This window comes from Enhydra lutris, unplaced genomic scaffold (genome assembly GCF_002288905.1).
Source record: "Enhydra lutris kenyoni isolate GAN:26980312 unplaced genomic scaffold, ASM228890v2 scaffoldscaffold55, whole genome shotgun sequence".
NCBI classification, from domain to species: domain Eukaryota; kingdom Metazoa; phylum Chordata; class Mammalia; order Carnivora; family Mustelidae; genus Enhydra; species Enhydra lutris.
This window is the reverse complement of record NW_019154139.1, coordinates 14,819,006-14,844,335: the sequence shown is the minus strand read 5'-3', so window position 1 is coordinate 14,844,335 and position 25,330 is coordinate 14,819,006. Positions and strand designations below refer to the sequence as shown.

Here is a 25,330-nt window from a genome sequence, read left to right as displayed (position 1 = left end):
AATCAGTTTCACTGGCCTAAAGGGAAGGTGTCAGCAGGGCTGGTTCCTTCCGGAGGCTCCAGGGGAGAATCCCTTTGCTTTTTGTATCTTCTGGAGGCACCTGCCTCTCTCAGCTCACAGGCCCTTTCCTGCATTCTTCCAGCTACTTCCCTCTGTCCTCATGTCTCCTACTCTCTCCCTACACCTCCCCTTGTGACTGCATTTAGGGCCCTGGATAATCCAGGTTAATCTTCCCTTCCCAAGATCTTAACTGAATTACAGGGGCAGAGTCTCTTTTGCCATCAACATTCACAGGTTGCAGGGAATACGACTTGATGTCTTTGGGAGCTGTTATTCAGCCTGCCACAGTGACCCTTCCACGCTTGTGTCCTGGCCGCCCCAGCTGCCCTGGAGGGCCAAAATAGGAGATGATGCCCATGAAAGCCCTTGGTGAGCCGCAAAGGATTTTTCTGCCTCAGGACCTTTGCACAGTCTGTTACTGCTACCTGGAGCATGCGTCTGTCTATACAAACATTCACATATGGCCCGTTCCTTCACATCTTTGAGGTTTTGTTACCTTCTTAGAGAGGCCATTCCACCACCCTACCTCAACCCCGTTTATTCTCTATCCCAGCACCCTGACTCTGACCATGGTGTGTGTAATTGCTTTATTACTTATTGATTTATGTGTTCCTTATCTCTGCCCCTGTTTGACTGTTAGTTCTGTGAGAACAAGGATTTGACAAGTCCTATTCTCAGTCTCCCGCTCCTGGAAGTGTGCCTACAACATGAGTGCTCCCTAACGGATTGTGAGATGAATGAGTGATGTTAACAGATGACATTTCATCAGTTACACACCCATGACCAGGTTTGGCTTTAATTCTTGAGGTACTACCTCTGGGCATGCCTGTGGCTCAGTATTCCCCAGATGCAAACATGACCTCTTTGTGGGAAGGTCCTGTTTTCTAATCTTTCCAAAGCTTTCTGTCCCCATCCCTAGGACCTTTATTTGTATCTTCCCATCTCAGGGCTTCTTCCTAAGCCCCCAGGAAGACGCCTGTCTATACCCTCAAACAGTTTTAGAGGAAGAAGGAACCAAAAAAGACCCAGGGTCGACCACCTATGACCTGCTGTGATTTTGTGAATAAAGTTTTCTTGGAACACGGCAAGGTTCTTTCCTGTACGTATTCTCTGGGACTGCTTTCCCACTATCACGGCAGAGGTCAGTAGTTGAGTGAGAGACTAGACGGCCCATGAAACCTATAATATTTACTATCCGGCCCTTTACAGAATAAGTTTGCTGACCCCTGAAACAGACCATCTGATCCAAGACCAGAGTCCTACTGTGAGCTCTTGGCAGGTTCAAGACTAGAATCCAGTTCCGCAGAGTCCTAAACATACCATAGCATCCTCCTTATTACCCAGCCCCTCCCCAACCAAACTCCCTTTCAATTCTGAGTGGTCACCATCCCTCACCAGCTTTCCCTTCACTGTTTCAGGAAGACCCCACTCATGTATGTTCTCCATCTCCCAGTGGAATCTGGGCCCATCGAGCTTCCTGAGCTGACTTGCTCTCTTGACTTGCAAGACGCCCACCTAGACTTTGCTCTTCCTTTCTGGAACCCCTGGTCCCTTCCCTTCTGAAATCCCTGGTTCCCTTCTGGAGCCCCAGAGACCTCCCGTTTGAACACCACAGTAGAGATTTCGATGGCCACTGCCCTGAGAGAGTGGACCGTGTCCCCCTCTCTGTTCACCTCAGGCCACCCAGTTGGGCTTCTCAACCACAGCTTGCTCCAGGATTCCCAGAGAACTTTATTTCAAATGCACGTGCCCAGGCCCCACCCCAGACTTGTTGAACCAAAACTCTGGGGATAACCTGAGGCCTTGGGAATTTTCACACACACACACACACACACACACACACACACACACACACACCCGGGGTTCTGGTCTTGAGCACAGTCTTAGAACCACTTCACTTCACGAAGCCATGGGCTTCCCAAGCGTCCTCTAGGTGTTAGTCACTGAGGACAACTTCAGAACAAAGTCAGTAGCCAGTGGAATATTGTTCCCTTTAAAAATACCTAAGGAGAAGGCCGTCTTTCTCCTTCTGCTTTCTCCCCACTCTCGTTAGCTCAAGGCCCTAGAATTCTTTCCCATCTCCAACGCCTCCCAAAGGAACATCGCCAATAACACTTTCTCCCCTCCTCTGAGTAGACAAGATAAGATTTTTAAATGAGTTGCTGGCAAAGAATTCATGAGCTTATAAACTATTGAAGTCAGGGTGATGAAGAGAAGGCGGCGTTGAAAGGAGAACAGGTACACAGAAATTTCCAGAGGAGGCTTGGAATCCTGGGGCTCGAGGTTTCTTTTTCTGGTGCTCACCAGCTGTCTTGGTTCAGCTGTGGACCTGAAGGCAGCAGGGCCTCGTCCTCTCCTCTTCAGTCTCCCTCAGCTGGCAGCATGCCCTGGGCCTCAGCACCTCAGGAAGAGGCAGCAGCCGAAGGGCGTTGCGTGGGAGAGACACAGCCCCCCAGGGACTGGGAGCTGGGGGCTGTGCTTCAGGGGCACTGGGCAAAGGAAAGGCAGGACAGGGTGGCAGGAGCCGCCTCTGACGAGGAGAGTTCTCCCAGAGGAGAATTCTCTGAGCACTCGGGGCTGGTTTCTAGGTGATGGAGACATGGTGACAAAAATAAGTCTTGCTCACCTGAGACAGTAGAATCCAATTCAATTTCAAGTCAGTGTGTGTTTATTGAGTGCCTGATTCAGTTTAGGTGATGGAGAGAATGAGAGAATGAGGACGACAGCCTAAGCAGCAGGCTGACTTGGCCAGAAATTCCCTGGGAGGCTGCCCTACAGGTCCGAGGGGTCAGAAAACTCAATTGCATCCATTTCACCTAGTAGGAAATTGGTAAAACTGAGTCTTGTGAACAAATATTTATTAAGTGCTTCCAGCCTGCCAGGCCTGTCCTGGGGCTGGGGCCGATCAGTGAACCTAGCAGATCCGGGTCCCTGCTCCGATGGACTTTCCATTCTACTGGGGCATCGGCAAGGCCAGCGGGTAAAGCCAGTGGGGTAGGGTCTGCCATGGGTGGGGTCCACACCAGGAGAAATGTTTAGGGTAAGGTAGGATTTGCACTGTGGTTTGAAGGTTAAGTGGGATGTGGATTTTTAAAGGGCTGGAGGCCTTACAGATGGGGGACTGAGCTGCGTGGCCAGGAATAAAAATGGGGTGCCTGCAAAGGTCTGTGACCAGATCAGCGGGCTCTGCTGGGGTAACAGGTGCATGCTGGTAACAGAGTGTATGCTGGGAAGTTAGACAAGGGAATGTCGGGATCACATGGGGTTAAGGCACGTGACCTATGTACTCAAACATCTTGGGTCCAACTCCCAGCTCTTGTGCTTGCTAACCTTGTGATCCAGACATGCCACTTAACCTCAATAAACTTCATTCTCCTGATCTAGAAAATAGGCATAATCGTAAGTAGCTTGTGTGTTGGTCCCCAGCATTTAGAGGAGATCATGAGTGAGATTAATTGAGATGAATGTAGAAGGTTTATTTAGCTATTGAATATTAAAATTGGAGAAACAGCTCACTTCCTAGGCAGACCAGAACTCACCGCTAAAAACTTGGTGGGGAGCTTGTGACGGCTGCATACTGTGGGGGGTTGCTGCTGCGTGGTCAACCCTCCCTTTACCACCCTCGGTCCACCTCACAGCAGCCATGCCGGATGGAATGGTGGCACTGGGGTCAAGGTGAGGCAGGAGAGGTGCCTAGGACACATTTGCATGACCTGGCCTCCTTCAGTTTTGCACCAGAGGCACCCCACTTGCCTTACCCTGGCAGGGGCTCTGCTAAATCTTGGAAGTGTTTTTGGTCTACACAGTGCATTTCTCAACATGTGTTCCTTGGTCTACTTATATCAGTATCCTAGGGGCCCCTTCTTAAAATTATATTCACGGACCTGACACAATCAGCATCTCTGGAGACTAGGTCAGGGGTCAGCATTTCAAACACACACACACACACACACACACACACACACACACACAATGCCCAGGCCCTCTACCCATACAGGGCTTTAGGACGGAAGTTCTGAGAGCAGCCCCAGACCAGCAGCATCAGCACTGCCCAGGAACTCATGAGAAATGCAGATTCTTGTCCACCTTTCCCATAGACTCAGACCATCTGGGGCTGGGGCCCCGCAATCTGTATGTTAACAAGCCCTCCTAATTCTGATTCACACTAAATTCATACGCGGGAGGTTTTAAAAACTACCAATATCCAGCCCCATCCTAGATGAATTAAATCAGAATTCATTCAGAAGCTTCCCCACCAACCCATTAATCCTAATGGAAGGACAGAGTAGATAATGATCACTGGAAGAAACAGGAAGTTGGCACAAATGTATGAGAGTGCAAAGTGTATAGTTGAGCCTTGGGCATTGTCTCAGTTAATTCTTGCAAACAAGCTGTCCCCTGCTGTGGTCTCATTAGCCAGTGGAGAACCTGAGGCTCCCAGAGCTTCAGGGGTGTGGCTCGCACCCCCCCCACCTCCCCTCCCCAACTAAAGCAGTTTTGCAGGCCTTTACTGGGCATCCCCGAGGCCTGGATCTCTGGGAGGACTACCTGTCCACTTGGCCCTGTGCAGCTTTCCCAGGTGCTAAAAATTAGCCTGTTGGCAGCCCAGTGCTCAGGCAGAGCAGGGGCTGGAAGAGCTCCACAAAGGGAGCGTGGGGAGACCAGAAGGGAGAGTTGGAGGACATCTTAGCGTTGGGCCCAGAATGGGGAGCCCCAAGGACTCGTCACTCCAGGCGTTTGTTGGGGTTTTCACTAAGGCCGGCCCCAGTGCTTGGTGCTTTAAGTGAGCCATCTCCTGTGTGTTCACATGATCTCTGAGGGAGATAACCCTCCCAGGATCGTCACACGGTATCCCAGCTTTGCAGATGAGGAAACCGAGGCCCAAAGACTCTGGAGAGCCTGCCCCGGGGTCACCAGTGGGGTCACCAGTGCGATCAGGATGTCTCCGACGGCTCTCCCACCACTCGGGAAATCAGAGGCAGGGTCGGGGAGGGGGGGGGCGGGGTGAGAGGGTTGGGGAAGCGGGTGATGGGGGTGCGGGACAGGGGTGGGACCGGCGAGGAGGGGGTGGGGATGAGCCGGCAGCCCCCGTCACCCGGCCGCCCTAACTCTCTCCGGTTCTCCCGCGCAGGCCCTTCCTCGTGCTGCCGCCACTGATGGAGTGGATCCGGGTGGCCGTGGCCCACGCCGGCCACCGCCGCAGCTTCTCCATGGACAGCGACGACGTCCGCCAGGCGGCCCGGCTGCTGCTGCCCGGTGTGGACTGCGAGCCGCGCCAGCTCAGGTAGGGCCGCAGCGATCAAGGGACGCCCTCCCCGGGGAGCCGGCCGGCCGAGCGCAGGCAGGGCTCGGGCTCTGGGCACCCCTCCCCCCGCCCGCCAGCCGGAGCCCCGCCCCGCGCTTGGCGCCCGCGAACCGTGCGGCTCGGTTGATAGTAGTGACAGATCCGGGCTTGACAGGCAGCGGGTCCCCGCACTTGCAGGAACGGGGAAGGACAGCAGACAGGCTGCGTGGGAATGTGCGGTTTCTCCGATCGACCAGATAACCGAGTGCTTCTTTCTGTGCACCTCCTTTCTACTCTCATTCTGCTCCTTTCCCTCCCTCCCTCCCGGAGGAAATGCCGGGTCCTGCTGTAGTTTCTGACAACACCTTGCAGGGAACAGTTGCTGGCTGGCTAAGAGCAGGTTTCTGCTTTGTCGCCTTCATGGGGTGGCTCTCTTTCCTAGGTCTGTACCCACGTCTCCCCTCCCCCAGGCTAGGAATTCTTCTTGGGCCCCTCAGGGACCCCATACACTGGGACTCGTTTTCACCCAAAGCAAAAGAAATGTAATTGCTCCCTTGGCTGAGTCGAAACTGGTCTAAATACGACAAGCAGGAAGCTGGGGGCTATGTGTGCCTGTGGGTATGCTGTCCTGACTCTGCTGTCTTTCAGGGGTCATGGTCATCATTTCCTTTCTTTATGTCCCAGCTTTGTTGAGATGTAATTGACGTATGACACTGTGGACCTTTTAGGTGTACAAGGTGTTGATTTGGTACATTTAAATATTGCACAATGATGACCATCAAAACATTAGCTCACACCTCCCTCCTGTTGTCACACAGTGACCATTTCTTTTTTGTGGGCAGAACATTTAAGACCCACTCTCTTAGCAACTTTCAGGTGTATAGGATACCGTATTTTTAGCTATGATCACCATGCTGCACATGAGATCCCCAGAACTTAAATTCATCTTATAATAGGAAGCGTGTACCCTTGGACCAACATCTCCCCTTGTCCCCACCCCCCCCTACTTCTGGCAACCACCATTCTACTCTCCATTTCTCTGAGCTCGATGTAGATTCCACATAGAAGTGAGAGTACCCGGTGTTTGTCTCTCTCTCTGTCTGCCTTATTTCACTTAGCATAATGCTCTCAGGGGCCATCCACGATGTTGCAAACGGTAGAGTTTCCTTCTTTCTCGTGGCTGAATAATATTCCATTATGCACATACAGTTTTTTTTCACGTCTCCTTTATCTGTTCCTCCATGAACAGACACTCAGGTTGTTTCCATATCTTGACTATGGGGACTCACGCTACAGTCGAACATGGAGGCTACAGGATTTGAAGTCTTCTTTTCACTTCCTTTGGAGATAAACCCAGAAGTGGGATTACTGGATCATAGGGTAGTTCTTTTTTTTTTTTTTTTTTTTTTTGAGGAACTTTCATACTGTGTTCTATGGTGGAATGGTGGCTATGCCAATATACACTTCCACCAGGAGTATGCAAGGGTTCCCTTTTCTCCACATCCTCGCCAACCCTTGTTATTTCTTAGCTTTTTGTGGAAAGTTACTCTAACAGGTGTGAGGCCATAGCTCCTGTGGGTTTGATTGGCATTCCTCAGCACCTAGAGTTTCTCAACAGTTTGTGAGGTCTCTGAGTTCCTTGAGTGCCCCTGTCCCTGGGTGTGATACTTCTGAGCTGTTTGGGGGTGTGTATCCCTGGGTATGAGGTCTCTGCATTGCTGAGAAGTCTGTGTCACAAGTCTGTTGGCAGGTCTATGCTCACACGTGGAGCTGTCTGGCAACTTGAGGGTCTGTGTCCCAGGTTTGAAGTCTCCCAGCTCTTTCGTGTCGCCTGTGCAGGGTTGGAAGACCCTAGGTTCCTTGCGGGTTGTGCCTCCTACCTAGATTGGTGGTTCTCTCTGAACTCAGAGTAGCCCTCTGAGCTGTTGATAGGCTCTTAATCAGCATGTGAAGTCTATTGGCTGGTCAGAGTCTTTGTTCTTGAGGGCCCTGAACTGGCTAGCTGTTTCCCAGGATGGGAGGTCTCTGGCTATTTGGGGGTTTGTATTCTTGGTATATGGTGTTCAAGAGAGTTTTGGGTATGTACCCAAATAGGTCTGTCCACCAGCCTCCGCTCTGTTTCTGTGTCTGTCTTCAGATTGTGAGGTTCTAGAAGTATTTGGGGAGTCTGTATTCAGAGTATCACATTCTGAACTTGGGTGTCTGTGTTCAGTGGAGTGAATCCCTTGAGCCAATTGTAAGTCTGCATTTACAAACTGTGTGGGCATCTCTGGAATATGAGAGCTTGGAGAAGTTTGGGCATCTGTGTCCAACGTGTGAGTTGTCTGAGCAGTTAGAGGGCCCTTGTCTCAGAGTTTGAGATCTCCAAGTTGTTAAATGTTTCATGTCTATCTGCTATTGGGGATTTGTGCTGACAAGTGGGGTTTCTGAACTTTTTTGGTGATCTGTATTTCAAGATATGAGTCTAAAATATGTACAGAACTCACAGAACTCAATAACTAAAAACTAAACAATCTGATTATAAAATGGGCAGAGGATCTGAATAGACTTTCCCTAAAGAAGACACGCCAATGGCCAACAAGCACATGAAGAGATGTTCAGCATCACTCATCATCAAGAAAATGCAAGTCAAAACCACAGAGATCACCTCACACCTGTCAGAACGACTGTTAGCAAAATGACAAGAAAACAAGTGTTAGTGAGAACGCGGAAAGGGAGAATGCTTATGCACTGTTGGTGGGAATGCAAACTGGTGCAGCCCCTGTGGAAATTCCTCAAAAAATTAAAAATAGAACTACCATAGATGGAACAGCAGTTCCATCTGAAGAAAACAAACACACTAATTAGAAAAGATACTTGTACCCCTGTGTTTATTGCACATTGTTTACAATGACTACGATATGGACACACCCTGTGTCTATTGATGGATGAATGAATAAAGATGTGGTGTACATATTTTATATGTGTGTGTATATATATATATACACACACAGTGAAATACTACTTAGTCATCAAAACCAATGAAATCTTGCCTTTTACAACACAGATAGACCTTGAGGGAATTATGCTAAATGAAATAAGTCAGACAGAGAAAGACAAATACCACATGATTTCACTTATATATGGTATCTTAAAAAATCAAAGCAACAACAACAAAACTCGGACTCATGGATACAAAGAACACATTGGTGGTTGCCAGCGGTGTGGGGCATGGGGGAGTGGGCAAAATGGGCGAAGGGGATTAGGAAGTACAGACTTCTAGTTATAAAACAAGTAAGTCGTGGGCGCCTGGGTGGCTCAGTTGGTTGGGCGACTGCCTTTGGCTCAGGTCATGGTCCTGGGGTCCTGGGATCAAGTCCCATATTGGGCTCCCTGCTCAGCAGGGAGTCTGCCTCTCCCGCTGACCTCTCATGCTCTCTCACTCTCATTCTCTCTCTCTCTCTCCCTCAAATTAATTAAATCTTTAAAAAAAATAAAATAAGTAAGTCATGAGGATGGGGAATATATTCAGTAATGCTTATTAACTTGTAAGGTGACAGATGGTAACAAGACTTCTGGTGGTGACCATTTCACAATGTATGCAAGTGTCAAATCACGCTATTGGGTACATCTAAAACTAATATAATCCCGTACATCAATTATGGCTCGATAAGTAAAAATAAATTTTTAAGACACCTTAGGACAAATGTCTTCAAAGATTTAAGAGGCCTCACACGCTAAACATGCTCGAGATATTTCAGACTCAAACTTGGAAACCCACACCCTGGATGAGTTTAGAGACCTCACACCTTGAACCCCAGATGCCATAGAGGCAAACCTAGAACACAGACCCTCAAAGAGTTTAGAGACTTTACACACTGAACACACACTGTGGAAGACTTCAGACTCACACGTAATCACCATTTTCAAATCCCTTCATCTGGTGCAATCATGTGACCAGACTGCAGAGATTTCCACCCTTCCAGGATTTGATTGGGGTCCGCAAGGAAATGGAGGGTTTGCAGCATAAAACAGAGCCCCCTGAAGACCCAGAGGTGCCCTTCAGCCAGGGAACACACAGGGGCTGATCTAAGTCATTGCTGGTGTTTATTAAATGCTTGCCATATGTTAGGCTACTTGAAGTGCTTTACACAGATGAATAATAACTAATATTTCCCAAATCTTATGGAAGTGGATACTTTATTGTGCCCACTTGGTAAGGAAACTGAGGCACAGATAGGTTAAATAACATACCCAAGATCATAGAACTAGTAAGTGGTGAAGCCAGGCTATGGACCCGGATGGCCCACAGTCCTAACCACTGAGTTGTACTCTCCTTGGGTTTCTGTCCAGGCAGTCTAGGCAGGTTCTACCTGCACTGCCGTCCCTCATGCCTTGCCATCTGTAATAACAGCATGTCTTGGGGAGAAGCTAAGGAGCATTTACTGAGCACCTACTATTTGCCAGTTATCGATTACAACAGGAGATTTACATCTTGAATCTGAGCCCAGCTTGAATCTGAGCTGACCTCGAGGCTCCAGCTCTTCTCTTTGCAACAGTCCTGAGTCTGCTGGGTGGCTGGAAACTAAGATGTCTCCTTAACTGTGACTGCCAAGCTTTCCCTGTTTGCCATGCTCTCAGGAGACTCCATAGCTTAAAGGTTAGGAGACTGGGCTCCAGAGTCCCATCGTCTAGATCCAAATCAACACCACCACAGTTAATTAGCTGTGTGTCCTTGGGCAAGCTAGTTACCCTCTCTGGACCTCTTGTTTCCCAACCCGTAACATCGCCATTATGAAAGCAGCTGCCCTCAGAGATTGTTGGTGCAGGCACAAAGTGGGCCCAAGACCATGAGACACCTGCATAGACAAGGCCTGAAAGGAAGAAAGTGCTCACGACATGGTCAGTATTAACTAACATTGCTCCCATGCCTCTACTATCCTTGAAATAACAATGGAGACTTTTAGCTATGCATTACTGTATAATTCTTTTTTTTTAAGATTGCATTTATTTAATTGAGAGAGAGAGAGAGAACAAATGGTGGAGGGTGGTGCAAAGGAAAGCGGAGAAACAGACTCCCCGTTGAGCAGGGAGCCTGATGCAGGGCTCGATCCCCGGACCCAAGGATCATGACTTGAAGTGAAGGCGGACACTTAATCAACTGAGCCATACAGGTTCCCCATATTGCTTTATAATTCTTAAAAGCTTTTAAGGTTTTCTCACGTGAACCTCAAAAGAGATGCTGTTGTTATCCAGGAAAGTAGTGCCGTTCCAATTTACAGAGGAAGAAATCAAGGCCCAGCAAGACAAGGTAACTCTCCCAGTATCACATAGTTACTAAGTGACAAGGTTAGGATCCAGATATCAGACCCAGACACCCAGAGATACAACCAATTTTTCTGGTTCCCCAACACTAGATCTAGACTCAGCCTTCTTCGAGGACTCTAGCAACCCTCTTCGAGATGATTCTTTTCCTTCTTGCAATTCTGTACACGAAGCATGAGCTTCCAAGAGCCAGTGTCATTTCCATGCCCCAAGTCCAGCACGGAGCTCTTACTAGCGCACAGGATGTGAGTGCGATGCCCTGGGCAGGCCAGAATGCGCAGGTGCAGAGCAGGGAGACAAAGGAAGGCAGTTCCATTCAGTCTCCAGGCTATTTTTAGTCCTTTAGCTCTCGATTCTTGACTCTTTTGTCTCCAGAACCATGATTGGTGTGTAGAAGACATAATCATTGACTGGCCCAGCTAAGTGTTCAAGTTTGGAAATCCTTTTTGAAGAGAAAAAGAAAATACAGTATTTCATTAGCTTTCCTTAATAGTAAGCGTAAGACTCAGAAATTCCATTAACTAGACTAAATTAAGTACATGAAGGAGGTACCTGTTTAAAAAAGAAAAAAGTATTTTTCAGTCTAGGCAACATGCAGACCCATCTATATATCTATTTTCCCAACTCATTTCATGTGACCTGAAGGAGGAATTGCTGTCTCCAGTCTGAAGGAGGAATTGCTCTCTCCAGTCTGCAGAAAGATATCATTCAGATATCCAAAAGATAGGTATTGGACTCCTACTCTGTGCCTGGTACTCAGTCTTCATGGCATGCCATCTCCAACAATTGTGCAAGGCAAGCTTGGTTATCCCATTTTACAGATGGGAAGGCTGCGGCTCACTGAGGCTGTGGAAACGGTCTGAGGTCACACAGTTACTGTGAGGCAGGTGCGTTCTAGAATAGAGGACTTGGGGAGTGGAGATAACAACATGGTCTCCTTGTCGCCCTCCCTTCTCCCCTCCCAGACATCATTCTTCCCAGTTTCCAGGTAGGCTCCTCTGTTCTGAGCCCCAGGCACAGAGGAGGGAGCTCGCCTCTCTCAGTAAACAGCCTTAGAAAGGGACAGGTTCTTGGATGCTCTAACCAATTCAGGAACTTGGGATCTTGGTGTTGGCGGCTAGAGTGTCGTGACGATTAGCACATATAATTACCTACCAGCTGGCCGAGGTGTCCTGGTGGGAGACAGCCTGGATACCATCTGGGACAGAGCCACCAGAGTCAAGGATTCTCAGGTCTGCTCTTAGTGCAGTCATTGATTTTCAGAGTGACCTTGGCCAAATGCAGCCAAAGCACTTTTGTCTTTACTCAGCTAATGATAAAGCCTCACCACTGTGATGGGGTTTGTTCAAAAGGAACACCCTTTGATGCCACCGCAGTGTGGGAGCTGACAGGGTGACCCATTTGTTCTTCCTTAATTAAAGTATCAGATAGTCTAAACCTGGGACATTCAGCCTTTTCTTTCTTTTCTTTTCCCTCTCCTTAGGGAGGTGGGAGAGGGGGTCCAGACAGAATAAAGGAAAAGAACAAATAATACATCCTGGCAGCGTTTCTACATTTTCTTATTAATGATTGGTCTTGAAACATTTTAGAAATACGAAGACTAAATGCTGTTTATTTTCCCATATTTCTAAGAGGCAATTTTTCTGCTCCAGAGTGGAACTGTATTAAAATAATGGTGATAAGGCATGTTCTCAAATCCTAACTTAGCTGGTAAACAGCACCTAGCAACAGGATTCGGGGGTTGTCTGAACCTTGAGCTTGCTCCGGGAAATAGTTACTCTTTTTGCAAGGAGCACCGGATTCTGAGCTGTCCCAGAATGGGTAAGTTTGGGAGTGGTACGGTGCAGAGGGTATCGGAATGGGATACCAGGGTTGTTTTGTTCTTTTCTTCACTCTTTTGTTGTGTTTATTGAGCACGTACTAGGTGCCAGACCCCACTCTAGATGCTCTCACCTGGATCTACTGCTTTGTAACAGGTGACCTTGGACAAGTCACTTCACCCGCCTCATGGGATGAGATCATTTCCTGTAAAGATGTGGTGACAGCTGCTTCATGGGCTGGGGACCCCCAGAAGGGAGTTGAGTATGAATTTAACGAATCGCACCAGAGCTTGACCTACTTTTAACCCTTCTTGGGTCTCCGGACACCTTTAGAGGTTAACAGTCATTTGTCCACTTTGGGTCAAAGTGGGTTCGAAGGTGAAGGTTGTGCCCCAAGAGTACCTGTCCTAACATTCTGGTGCCTCCCACCAAGCCCTGTAAAGACAGCTGGAAGTTTGGGTTTGTTTACCAAACACATGTTGGGTGTTGCTGGTCGGTCAGGCCCCATGGGGGCATAGGGACACCACATCAGGGCCACAGCATCTGGTGGTCACTGAGTCACCAAGGAGACAGACCTCATGCTCTAGGAGATGTTGGCCCTCGTTCCTATAAGTGGATCAGCCGGATGAGGAGAGTTCTGACTGTTGGTGTCAGAAGGAGAGAGGCTCTCCATCGTCCTCTCTGCATCTGTATGGAGCCAGGCCTTGTTCTGGGCTCAGAGAGGACAGAGACCCCAGGACTGAGGCACCACTAGGGAGACACGGACAATAAACAATAGTACAAATGGGCAAGATGATTTCACGGAGTCTGAGTGCTACGAAGAAAGTGAAAACCGCTGTGGGGCAGATAGGAATTGAAGAGGTGCTTGGAGAGCATCTTGGGCTCCGGAGGGGAAAGACAGTGTGACAAGGTACACTGGTATCACAGACACGGGATACTGGAGGAAGGGGGGAAGGGATCCAGAGTCACATTCAGGCCAGCATTCCCTTTGGTCACCTCCACATCAACCCCCGAATCCAGACCTAGGGCCTCCCCGTTCTCTCCCTTGGAAGGTCACCTGTGGAGGCGGAGCTCCTGGGCCCTGGCATGGCTCCGTCGGCCTGGAAGGCTCCCTGCCTCTCACGGAGTCGGGAGCCACTCTCTCTTCCTTGGAATGCCCTTGTCCTTGCCCAGCTCCGGAAAATTCCTGCAGCTCCCCGAGGCCTCTTGGGCTGGGTTGGCCGGAGCATAGCCCCAGGACACCAGCCCCCTCCTCACCACCAGTGGGCATGAAGTCCATGCTGCAGGCCCCAGGGTGACCCCGGCAGAGCCCCTGCCACCCCCACACTGAGGCCTGTGCACAAGTGCCTCCTGGAATTCAGAAAAGCGCTCTCTTGTGATCCCAGGAGAGTCACTGTGGGGCTCCGATGTCCTCCCCTAATGATGTCAGGGACAGGCCTCAAAGTCTGCTCCAGGAGCTGCTGCCGGCCGGCCGGGCTGTCCTAGGCTCAGCAGGCGCATATGCAGCACCTACGGTGTCCACCCAGGGGGGAAGGGGGCAGCACAGATGGGGCCTCCATGTAATTACCGAAAAATGTGGTCACTCTTCTAACATCGGGCAGGCAAGACCGGGCTCCAGGAGCGCTAGATAGGCAGAAGGCAGCCTTTGATGTGCGTGTTGCAGGGTGAACAGAGTGCTGAGGCCGAGACACTGAAAAGAGGAGAGGAAGGGAAGTCAGTCCACACAGAGGGAACCTCGGAACGCCTCCAGGTGGGAGCGTGTGTTGGAAGAAATGAGGAATTCAGACCGTGGGAGCATCCCGGGTCTGGGCCGCCTGCTGGGGGCCAGGCCCTGGACCAGGCATGGGATGTGGGGCTGAGCTCTACATGTGGGGGACTTCCACACAGAATTCTGACTGTGTGTGCGGGAGGTGGGAACCATCGCAGACTCTGAAGCTGGGAGAGGACATCAGATTTGTATTTTATTTTATTTTATTTTATTTTTAAGATTTATTTATTTTAGAGAGAGAGCAAGAGAGAATGCCTTGGGGGGAGGGGTAGAGGGAGAGAGAGAGAATCTCAAACAGACACCATGCTGAGCGTGTAACCCAAGGTGGGGCTCCATCTCAGGACCCTAAGATCATGACCTGAGCTGAGATCACGAGTCAGATGCTTAACCCACTGAGCCACCCAGGTGCCTCCAGATTTGTATTGGAGAAAGAGGGGCTGGTGGCCGTGTGGACGATGGGCTGAGGCAGGTGGGGGTGGGCCAGGGGTCCAGAAGCTGTTGCGGGAACCCAGGGGAGAGAAGCTATAGCTGGACTGAGCGGGGTGGGGGCAGACACACAGCGAAGGTGGAAGGGGCAGGACTCAGTGACCCCTCCAGGGTGAGGGAATTAAGGGTGTTAGGCGTGACCCTGGCAGCAGGGGAAGGGGGAGTGCTGGGGAGTCAGTGTTTCCTGGGGACAGAGTTTTGGTTTGGGAATATGAAAAAGCTCCTGGGAGAAGCGACCGTGACCATGGCACGACCGTGGAAACATACTCAATGCTACGGAACAACACCTTTAAAATGTTTGAAATGGTAAATTTGTGTTGCATATACTTTACCAGAATATTTTTTTAATGGCCGTGTCACCAAGTGAAAAAGACCACGCAGGACAGTGTATAAGGTGTCAGCTTCGTATGACAAATGCACGTATATTTGCCATCTGTGTTAGGCTGTCTCTGGACGGGGAGATATGAAACCGCTACCCAGGGTGGTGTCGGTACCTGAGGAGGGGGTTGGAAAGCAGGGTGTATGGGTTTCCTGTGGCTGCCATGGACAGAATGGCTTAGAACAGTACATGTGATGGTCTCACAGTTCTGGAGGCCAGAAGTCCAAAATCAAGGTGTCGACAGGGCTGTGCTCCTTCCAGATCCTCTGGGGGAGGATCCTTCCTTGCCTCTTCCGGCTTCTAGAAGCCCTTGCTATACCTTGGCCTGTGATAGCATCACCCCAATCTCTGCCTCCTCCTCACGCGGCCTTTCTTCTCTCTATGTCTCCAACCACATTTTCATCTGCTTATGGGGACACCAGTCCTATTGGATTGCGACCCACCTCTTAACTTGGTTACATCCAGAAAGACCCTGTTTCCAAAGTGACATTCACAGATAAGGGGGTGGGGAGCTAGGATGTCAGCATATCAATGGGGAACGTAATTCAACCCATCCCATGGGGGAACAGAGATGGGAGGGAAACTCACTTGAATGTTGGATTTTGTAGCATGAAGTACCAATTCCCCTCACCAGATTTTTACAGCATAAAGTCACTCTGGGGTTTCTGTCTTGGGAGAGTGTGTAGCTAGGGATGCTTTTAACAAATACGGGGCAAGGACAATGTGGGGTAAGTAAGAGTGGGTTCAGTTGTGAAAATGCCCAAGCCAGGGAGAGCTGGCTGTCCACTGAAATGTGAGAATCTGTGTATGGCTTTTTCCCCAAACTAGCCTGCCCAGGGGTCAGGTGCACTCCCCGAGCTTCTAATAGGGAGGAAGCAGAGCACAGTGCTTAGCAGTGTAGGCCCTGCAGGCTGACTGCCTGAGTTCCAGTCATGGCTTGACCACTTACTGTCTGTGTGACCTTAGACAAGTTGCTCACCTCTCTGGGCCTCAGTTTCTGTATCTGCAAAACAGGGAATTGCCCACCTCATAAGGTTGTGGGAAGGATCAGATAAAATAATATCCATTTATGGGGCAGCGCCTGAGTGGCTCAGTTGGTTAAACATCCAACTCTTGATTTCCACTCAGGTTATGATCTCAGGGTCGTGAGATCGAGCCCTGAGTCTGGTTCCATGCTTAGTGCAGAGTCTGCTTATTCCTCTCCCTCTCCCCTCTGCCCCTCACCCACTTATGCTCTCTCTTCCTCCCTCTCTCTCTCCAAAATAAGTAAATAAAATCTTTTAAAAAACTAAATATATATTTATTAGGACAATGTGGCATATAAACCATGTAGCACACCTGTGTCATAGTAAATGCACATTAAAGTGATAAGTGTTTATACCGCCACTCAGGTCCAAGAAGGTCTGCTTCTTCTTGTTGCCAAAAACAATAGCCTCAACTTCCTCCGAGAGAGAGAGAGGAGATGAGTATCTTGACGAGATGTGGTAGGATCCCACCGGAGACACGGTTTTTAGCCCAGACTGAGCTGGGCGAGTCTCCACCCTCCCCCGCCCCCACTGTTGAGGCAGCCACCCCAGCAGGCAGCAAGAGAATCAACCTGGCCACCCCAGTGACAGGCAAGAGTTTTGAAGGCCATCACTGGCTAGACTACCCCAGTACCCCATGTCCTCAAAGCAGTCACACGCCCATCACCACGGCATTGACCCATGAGTGGGGTCACTAGAGGGAAGAGGTAGCAGACGGAAAGGAGGGTGTGTGTGGACAAAGGTCCATATGGCTCCTAATTGGAAGGGCCTTGTCTCAGGTGAGGAAGAAGTTAGGGAAGAGGTTAGGGGGCATAGAATATTCCAGAAGAAATGGTCATGCAGCATGGACTGAGACAGCTGGCTTATTTATCTTGTTAGAGCTGAGGCAGAAATCAGATACACCTGAATTCTGGGACCTAGACCTACCACAGAGCCTGGCGCATAGCTGGGTCTAGTAGGTATTTGTAGAAGGAAGGGAGGGAGGGGAGTTGAGTTACTAGGTATGTTGTTGGGACTAAAAGTCAACAGACTAAGACTTTTCCTGGATTAAAGTGGATGCAAAGAGGCTTTATCATGGAGACGTGGGTAGACATGGGAGAGTCAGGTGTCTTGAAGAGAGGTCTCAACTATGGAGGCCTTTGGGGGGGGACGCTGGCAGATGAGTGCCCACCGATGTTTCGGGGGCAGGTGAGAGTGCCCCAGGGGAGGGACTGATGCAGAGGAATCGCCATGACACGAAGGGAGAAAGGCCCTAGGTCGGAGAAGAGCCTGAAGAAGGTGAGGCGGCGGGCGCCGAACCCAGGCGGAGAGGGACCACCAGAACCCCAGGCTGCGGCCCCCACATCCTGGAAAGAACCGCACTGTCTGCCGCAGCACTCTCTACGCCTCGGCGTGGGCAGAAACCATATTACAGGCGACAGACAGTTTGCTAACACTTGGAATTTGTTCTGAGCTTTCAGAATGCTGAAAGCAAAACAGAAACACATTGGATGCTCGCAGCAACACGGAGAACTACGTCTTCAGCGGCATTCAGGGCTTGCTTCCAAACTGGAGCTTCTGACCAAGCTGGCAGTGTGAGGGTCTGTGTCTGCCATTTGGGATTTAGCTTGCAGGGAACAGGGACTTTCCTTTTTTCTTTTTTTGGATTTCTTTTGTGGGGGGGTCTCCCCTTGAGTTTGTTAAATTTCTACACAGGGTGCTTATTTACTTTCCTGCCAGCAAATCGCTCAAACTCTAGTTTAAAATATTATTTATAGGGGCACCTGGGTGGTTCAGTGGATTAAGCCTCTGCCTTCGGCTCAGGTCATGGTCTCAGGGTCCTGGGATCAAGCCCTGCATCGGGCTCTCTGCTCAGCGGGATGTCTGCTTCCTCCTCTCTCTGTCTTTCTGCCTGCCTCTCCAACTACTTGAGATCTCTGTCTGTCAAATAAATAAATAAAATCTTTTTTTTAAATGAATTAAAAAAATAAAATATTATTTATACAGGAACAGCATCTTTCCTTTGCAATCAGTCAGGCAACCAGTACTTTTTACAGAGGTTTGTGCTTGGTACAAAGTACTTAGTACAAAGCCATGACAACAAAGGGGCTCCAGGTAACAAGGAAGGAGCAGGTTCCCTTCTTCCACATGTCTGTAGTCTTCACAGAGTGCTGTGTGTGCGTGCCATTTTTCCAGAATGAACTTCTCTTTCACCAGCTCATTAAGTTGCTCTACAAAATGTTGAGAACCCCCAGACTCGATGATCTCCAAAGATCTCCTTTCTAGCCCTGAAGATTATTCCATCTTGTGGCCTGACGTTAGATAGGCGGATGGGAATGAGACCTTTACCTGTGGGGGAAACCGAGGCACACAAAAATGGAAAGAAATACGTGGAGCGTCAACTCGTGGCCGCTCCTGGATCTTAGCAGATGATAGAGGGAACTAACAATGGAGAACCTGCCTGGGCCAGACACCATCCTGGCTGCCTCTCACACTCTGCTCCACTCAGCTCTACGAGAGGGCTCTGTTTTCCTTGGCTCACCAAGAACACCAGGTCTCTGGGAGGTTAGGATGTCCCACCATCACATGTAGAATGTGTCCCATCTTGGATTCGAACCAAATCTGTCTCTGCCAAAGGGCTATCTCCAGTCAGAGAATCAATATGGGGAAATGTGAAAGTCACTTTGAATGAGGCCCCCGGATTCGTCTTGAAAGGCTCAGCTTCCAGCCTTTGTTCCTCTTAGAAATTTGGGTGCACGGCCACGTCTCACACCAACCCAACAGACTCAGCGCCGACCGTTGTCAAAGATCCTTGTGAAGACTTAGCGTGGAAATATTCTACCAGCTGACTAAGAAACATACAGGAAGGACTCAACCTCACGAGCCGCCCTGAAATGCTTTCCAAACCACACCCAGGTATGCCTTTCCCACCCATCTGACCAAGCAAAAAAGCTACAGTGTGATGACCCCCGATTTGAGCAAAGATGTAGAACAGTGAGACCGCCTCTGTACCACCATGCAGCACTCCGAATCCACTTTCTTTTTTTTTTAAGATTTTATTTATTATTTGACAGACAGATCACAAGTAGAGGATCATGATCTGAGCTGAAGACAGAGGCTTTAACCCACTGAGCCACCCAGGTGCACGCCCCCACCCCCCGAATCCACTTTCAAGTAAACTTGAAAACGCGTTATTCCACTCTTCGATCTATACCCAAGAGAAACTCTTCCATATGGAAATAAGGAGGCGTATACAAAGATGTTCATTCTGTATTTATAATAACAAAATAAAAAAGAAAAGAAACAAGCTGTCTGCAAGACAAGGAATGAATAAAGATTCATTCAATAGAATACCAGACAGCAGGGAAAATAAATGAACCAGATCTACATGTTCTTACACAGCCACAACCCCAGAAATGTAATACTGTGTACAAAAAGAGAAAAAAAAAAAGGCAAATCGAGTCAGGATTTTGTATAGTGTGCTAACATTTACATAATGTTTACCAGCGTGCAAAACGGTTTGTGTATTATCAGGAATTGAGTAAAAGTAGTAAAATGTATGAAACATGCATAAGAATGATAAACGTCAAAGAGAGGAGAGACAGTGATCTCAGGAAGATAGATGACATGATCGAATCAGGAGGGGTGTGTGGTACTTAATGGTGCTTTGTGGTTTTTTTTTTTTTAAAGATTTTTTATTTATTTGACAGAGAGAAATCACAAGTAGGCAGAGAGGCAGGCAGAGAGAGAGAGGGGGGAAGAAGCAGGCTCCCTGCGGAGCACAGAGCCCGATGCGGGGCTCGATCCCAGGACCCTGGGACCATGTCCTGAGCCGAAGGCAGAGGCTTTAACCCACTGAGCCACCCAGGCGCCCCAATGGTGCTTTGTTTTTTTCCACTGGGTTGGGTGGTGAGCATATCGGTGTCATTGTATTACCTTTTCGTTTTATGTGTGCCCTAAATTAATTTATTAACAGTAAGAGTTACTTAGCCAGTGTTTGCAACAGCATATTTAGAAGGCCAGTTCTGGGATGTTAACAAGCATGATTTTTTTGAAAGTGGCAAGTAGCCCAATAAATTTGGGGAATACTGGCCTAAATAAAAATCAAATAGGGTTTTAAAAAACTTATAGGGCTTTTAACATCCTGGGTTTCTTGTAAGTCCCAAAGAAAAGGTTATCCTAGTTAAACACTTGACCAGACAGCAAGGGTTGGCGAGCTAGAGCTATCTGCCTCCTGTTTTTTGTTTTTTGTTTTTAAAGACTTTATTTATTTGTTTGACAGAGATCACACGTAGGCAGAGCAGCAGGCAGAGAGAGGAAAGGAAGCAGGCTCCCTGCTGAGCAGAGAGCCCGACTCGGGGCTCGATCCCAGGACCCTGGAATCATGACCTGAGCTGAAGGCAGAGGCTTAACCCACTGAGCCACCCAGGCGCCTCTGCCTCCTGTTTTTATGAATGAAATTTCCTGGACCAGCAGCCATACCCATTTGCTTATTACAATCTATGGCTGCTTTCACACTTTACTTTCACATGTGGCAGAGTTGAGCTGTCTTATGGCCCACGAAGAGACCGTATGGCCTTATGGCCATAAGAGACCTTATGGCCCACGAAGCCTAAAATATTTGCTAGTTGGCCTTTTGCAGAAAACATTTGTGCACCCATCGTAGAGCATCTTATGGGACCAGTGTCACTGGGAGTGTTGGAATTGTCCCATCCGAGCTTTGCCCTTCTACCACAGTAACTGGTGTGTGTATTTATGAACTAGTATCTAGGAGACCCCTTGTTCTTTCTAGATTCCTTGGCAGATGGTGTCTGTACTTTTCTCTTTGACTCTCCAGCACCCAAACCAATAGCTGGTAGGTACTTGGCGCTTCCTGTGTGCTTCCCTGAATTGGTTTTCATTTAAAAACCCACTTGTGGAATGAATGGCTTCATTAGGATACAGAGTCCTTAGCTATAACACACCTATAAAATGCCTGTGCTTTGGATTAGACATGAGTTGGAAATTCTCCCACATGCAACAACAGTCCAGGCGTGATCAGTCTGGGGCTGTTAGGGCAACACCATGCCAGGGACCCAGGCACCTTCCCTCTTGTTGCTCTGCCTTCCCGTAGGTGAGTCCTTCCTTTGTGTGGCCTGATATGGCGGAGCCCACCCACCAGGACTTCCTTGCTTTAGTGGGAAGAGGGAAAGGAGAAGGATCAAGCAGACCCCAGAGATTGCCCACGTCACTTCCCTTCCTTCGTGTTGATCAGCTCTCAGTTGTGTGGCCACCTCTAATTGCCAGGGAAACCGGGGGAACGTCAGCTTTCTCTGGGCAGCCGTGTGCCCAGCTAAAAATTCAGGTCCGACAACAATACATGAAGGAAATAAAGGACTCTCTGGAGGACAATAATCAGCCTCTGCCAAAAAGGGATACATGAAGGGCTTGCCAAAATTAGGGGTGACTTTTCTCTGAAGGATAAGTCTCATTTTCGACTCTTTTAAAATAAGTCATGATGCCAAAACAAGAGCTGGGTGATGATGCCTTATTAGTGTCTACTCAAAAGAATGTGACAGCACCTTCAGAATGAGCACACTAGTTTCATTCTCCTGAGTGTTTATAGCCCTTGCGTTTGAGAGAGATCTTTTTTCACATATTTGAATGGACCCAAAATTTCTGTTTTGCGGGGAGGCAAACACAATGGGTTCTGCCACTAACTGGCCATCGGCTTCTGAGGAGGAGGAAGGTTCCAGGCCCCTTGGGATTTCTCACAAGACAGAAAAGATGGGCTGGGAGGAGGACGTGGAATCATACTTTCTTTACCTTCTCTAAAGCAGGTTAATGAGCCGGCCCTTCTCTGTACTTCCGTAGCAGCATTACACAGCAATGAGACACTGTTTTTGGACAAAGATTTCTCCTAGGAACTTTGCACCATTACATGTCTCATTTGCTGCGATAATACAATTTTTTTTTTTTTTTTCTTAAAAAGGTGCACGGAAAAAAAAAAATGTGCATGGAGATCTTGGTGTGACTTACTTCAGCACAAAAGAGTCTCAAAGTGTTCATCTTTTTGCTACCCTAAAGAAAAGAAAAAACTCATCAGCTGGGGGCCTAGAAGCCTACGAAAGGGAATTTGACTTTTTGGGCAAACGTGTTGAGAAGGAGGTTCTGGGGGCTGGTATCCAAGTCAGGCCTGTCATCCTCTGAATTGTCATTTCACGATTCATTTCTGAAGGTACCATTTTGTGGTCATGCTTACAGAATCCTGTAATGGGGACTTCTTGATCTAGGTGATGAGGTGATGCAAAAAAAATGTTATTATCCTCCACCAGGATTTCTCAACCTCAGCCTTTCTCAACTGTGGACATTTGGGGCTGGATTATTTATTGGGTGGGGAGGGGCTGTGCTGTGCACTGCAGGCTGTCAACAGCATCCACCTACCAGACACCAGCAGCCCATCCTTAGCTGTGACCACCCAGGCTGTGTCCAGATTTTTGCCAAGTGCCCCTGGGTGACAGAGGCACCCAGTTTGAGAATCGCTGCTCTACACAAGTCTAAAGGTATCCATAGAGAGACTTGCCAAATGACCTTAGAGGAAGACACGAGTTCTGTTCCTTGATACATCGGGGACCCCTTCCAATTAGTTAACACTTCTGATCTTAGGAAGGTTAGGAGCTGGCCCCAGTGCCCTTGCTCTTGTTCAGCACTGACCTTCTGGGATTCTGCAAGCCAGAGGCGGCTTAGTGGGACTCGTGAGTGCAGGAGGACTTGAAAGAAAGCAAGACACAGGGAGAGGATCTGAGGTGAGGACACCGTGTGTGCAGGCAAGAAAGCAGTAAGGAGACATGTATGTGGCATGGGCAGCGGGCCTCATTGGCTGAAATGGTGAGAAAGAGGAAATGGTTGGGTGATGAGGAGCTCTCGGGAGGGACAGTTGCAAGAGGGCCTCGAGTTTGAGGCCCGTGCGCGGGAATTTATGTTTCTTTGGCCCCTGCCCAGGACGTGGTGTCTAGTAGTGAACTAGGCAGCATCTGAATAGCATCTAGTGAACGTGGAAGACCTTCCGTAGCACAGACAGGCAGTGGGGTAGGGGTAGGGCGGGAGGAGCAGGGCTCCAGCAACAGCCTGCCTGGTTCCAATCTCTGTTCTACCATCTGCTGGCTCTGGGACCTGGGTGAGTTTCTTAGTCTCTCTGGGCTAAGATACAGATAAATTCTGAAAGATGCAGTAAATTCTGCAGGGTTAAAGTAAGGATTCTAAAATATCATATATGTGAATGAGTGTATGTGTGTGTACATATATGTTACATGTATATAGACATGCATACTCCATCACATAATCATTCACAGGTATGTGTAGGATACATTTATATCTGTGTGTGTATATATATGCACAATTAAAATAGTTCCTGGCACACAAGAAATGCTTTGTGAAAAAAAAGAAAAAAAGGAATGCTTTATGTGTTTGCTATTATTATTATTATCATTATTATTTAGGAACCAATAAAATATTTTGAGTATGGAAGCACTTAATAAGTGTATCACACATAATAGGTGATCAGAATGAATTAATGAGGATTCTTCTTTTTATTACTTTTTTTAAATTATTTTATTTTTTATTAACATATAATGTATTATTCGCCCCAAGGGTACAGGTCTGTGAATCATCAGGTTTACACACTTCACAGCAATCACCATAGCACATACCCTCCCCAAAGTCCATAACCCCACCACCCTCTCCCTACCCCCCCCCAGCAACCCTCAGTTTGTTTTGTGAGATTAAGAGTCTCTTATGGTTTGTCTCCCTCCCGTAATGAAGAATTCTTAACATATTAGTTCCTTAATATCTCTCTGTGAGTCTAGAACTTACCGCATTCATCCTTCGCTAGTCCAGGGTCCAAACTCAGAGGCCCAGGGACAAGCAAAGAACACACGAGTAGACCCAGCATGATAGAAGACAATAGAGAGGACTGGGCACAGGGGTACCCCACATCAAAGTTATCTGCAGCCTGTTTTCAAACAGTGTGTCAGCCAGCAGCATAGGTCTTAGGACTGCCCTGGCCTAGAGTTTGCCCCTCAGCACCCAAGCCCTGCACATCTCCCTGCTCCCTGAAGTTCTCCTCCAGTCAGACCTCCTGCACCTCACAGCAAGAACAGAACGTGGCTTTCTTCTCTGGCTCTTTGAGAACCACTGAGCTGCTTTGTGATAAAAGTGTCAACCAGCAAATTCTTGGCCTTGTTCCCTCTGCCTCCCCAGGCTGACCTCATCCTGATGCCCAATAAACTGAGAAGCTAGAGCCGGGAATAGCAGGGAGCATCTACAGGCCTGATGCACCCCTCAGGACACCCCCCAACCCCCGCCAAGGCAGCCCGGCAGCCACAAACACACTGAGAGCACAGTCTTGCTTTTGTCCTGTGGGTCACCAGATCCTTATAAACAAAACCCAGGAAACTACTCTCCTACATACCCTATAGGAAAACATACCCTGCCTTGGACCTGCAGATGCTCGTATTCTTATCTGGAGACACAGAAATTAGGAAATGGGAGGAAGCAGCCAAATCTGACCCTTTCATTTCAAGGAAATGTATATTTCTGTTCTGATGCATTAGGAGAGTAGCCCTAATGGGCAGTTACTTTCTTAGCTCCTGTATAAGTTAGATGAAAAGAGCATCTCCAAGTATGGAGATTTAACTAAAATAGATGTTTATTTCTCCACCATGTAATAGTTCAGCCAGGGCAGGCCGATGGGGCAGCTCTGCTCCACAAGATCCCTTGAAGAGCGCCAACCCTTCCGTCTTGTTGCTCGGTGGCTCCTTGAGAGCAGGTGTCAGCAAACTTGGCCCTTGAGTCAGTCCGGTTTGTTTTTTTAAATAAAATGTTATGGGAGCACAGTCACACCCATTTGTCTATGGCTGTCCTCTAGCCTAAAGCTGAAAATAGTGACGACCTCTCTCACTAAGAAAAAGTTGGCCAATGCTGCCCTAGCGCATTGGGCTCACCTGTGAGGTCAACGCTGGGACGTAGGCAGGTCTGCTTATCTGCTGGGGAGGGGAAGATGGAACTATTATCCCAGGGCTAGAATATTCTTTTTAAGCAGATGACATAGACAGTGGTGTGCTGGTGAAAGTTCAACAACAGGACAGCAGGAGCCATGGCTTGTGGTGTCTGCCAGCTCCCGTGGTGTAAATGCTTCCACGATGGCTGATTTCAGGCTGGCAAGGAGACATCGCCAACCCAGAATGG

The 25,330-nt window shown here is 48.6% G+C and overlaps 1 protein-coding gene across 3 annotated transcripts in view; it reads left to right on the top strand.

Moving 5' to 3' along the window:
• LOC111157627 (BTB domain containing 11) overlaps positions 1–25,330 on the top strand; it is a 300,226-nt gene that overhangs the window by 217,835 nt on the left and 57,061 nt on the right. For 2 of the 3 annotated variants that reach the window (XM_022519208.1, XM_022519207.1), the window contains exon 4: positions 5,192–5,344. In XM_022519208.1, coding sequence (XP_022374916.1) covers positions 5,192–5,344 — 153 coding nt within the window. Of the gene's footprint in view, positions 1–4,925; positions 5,039–5,191; positions 5,345–25,330 lie in introns of those variants that run through there. The other variant, XM_022519209.1, reaches the window with a different exon arrangement.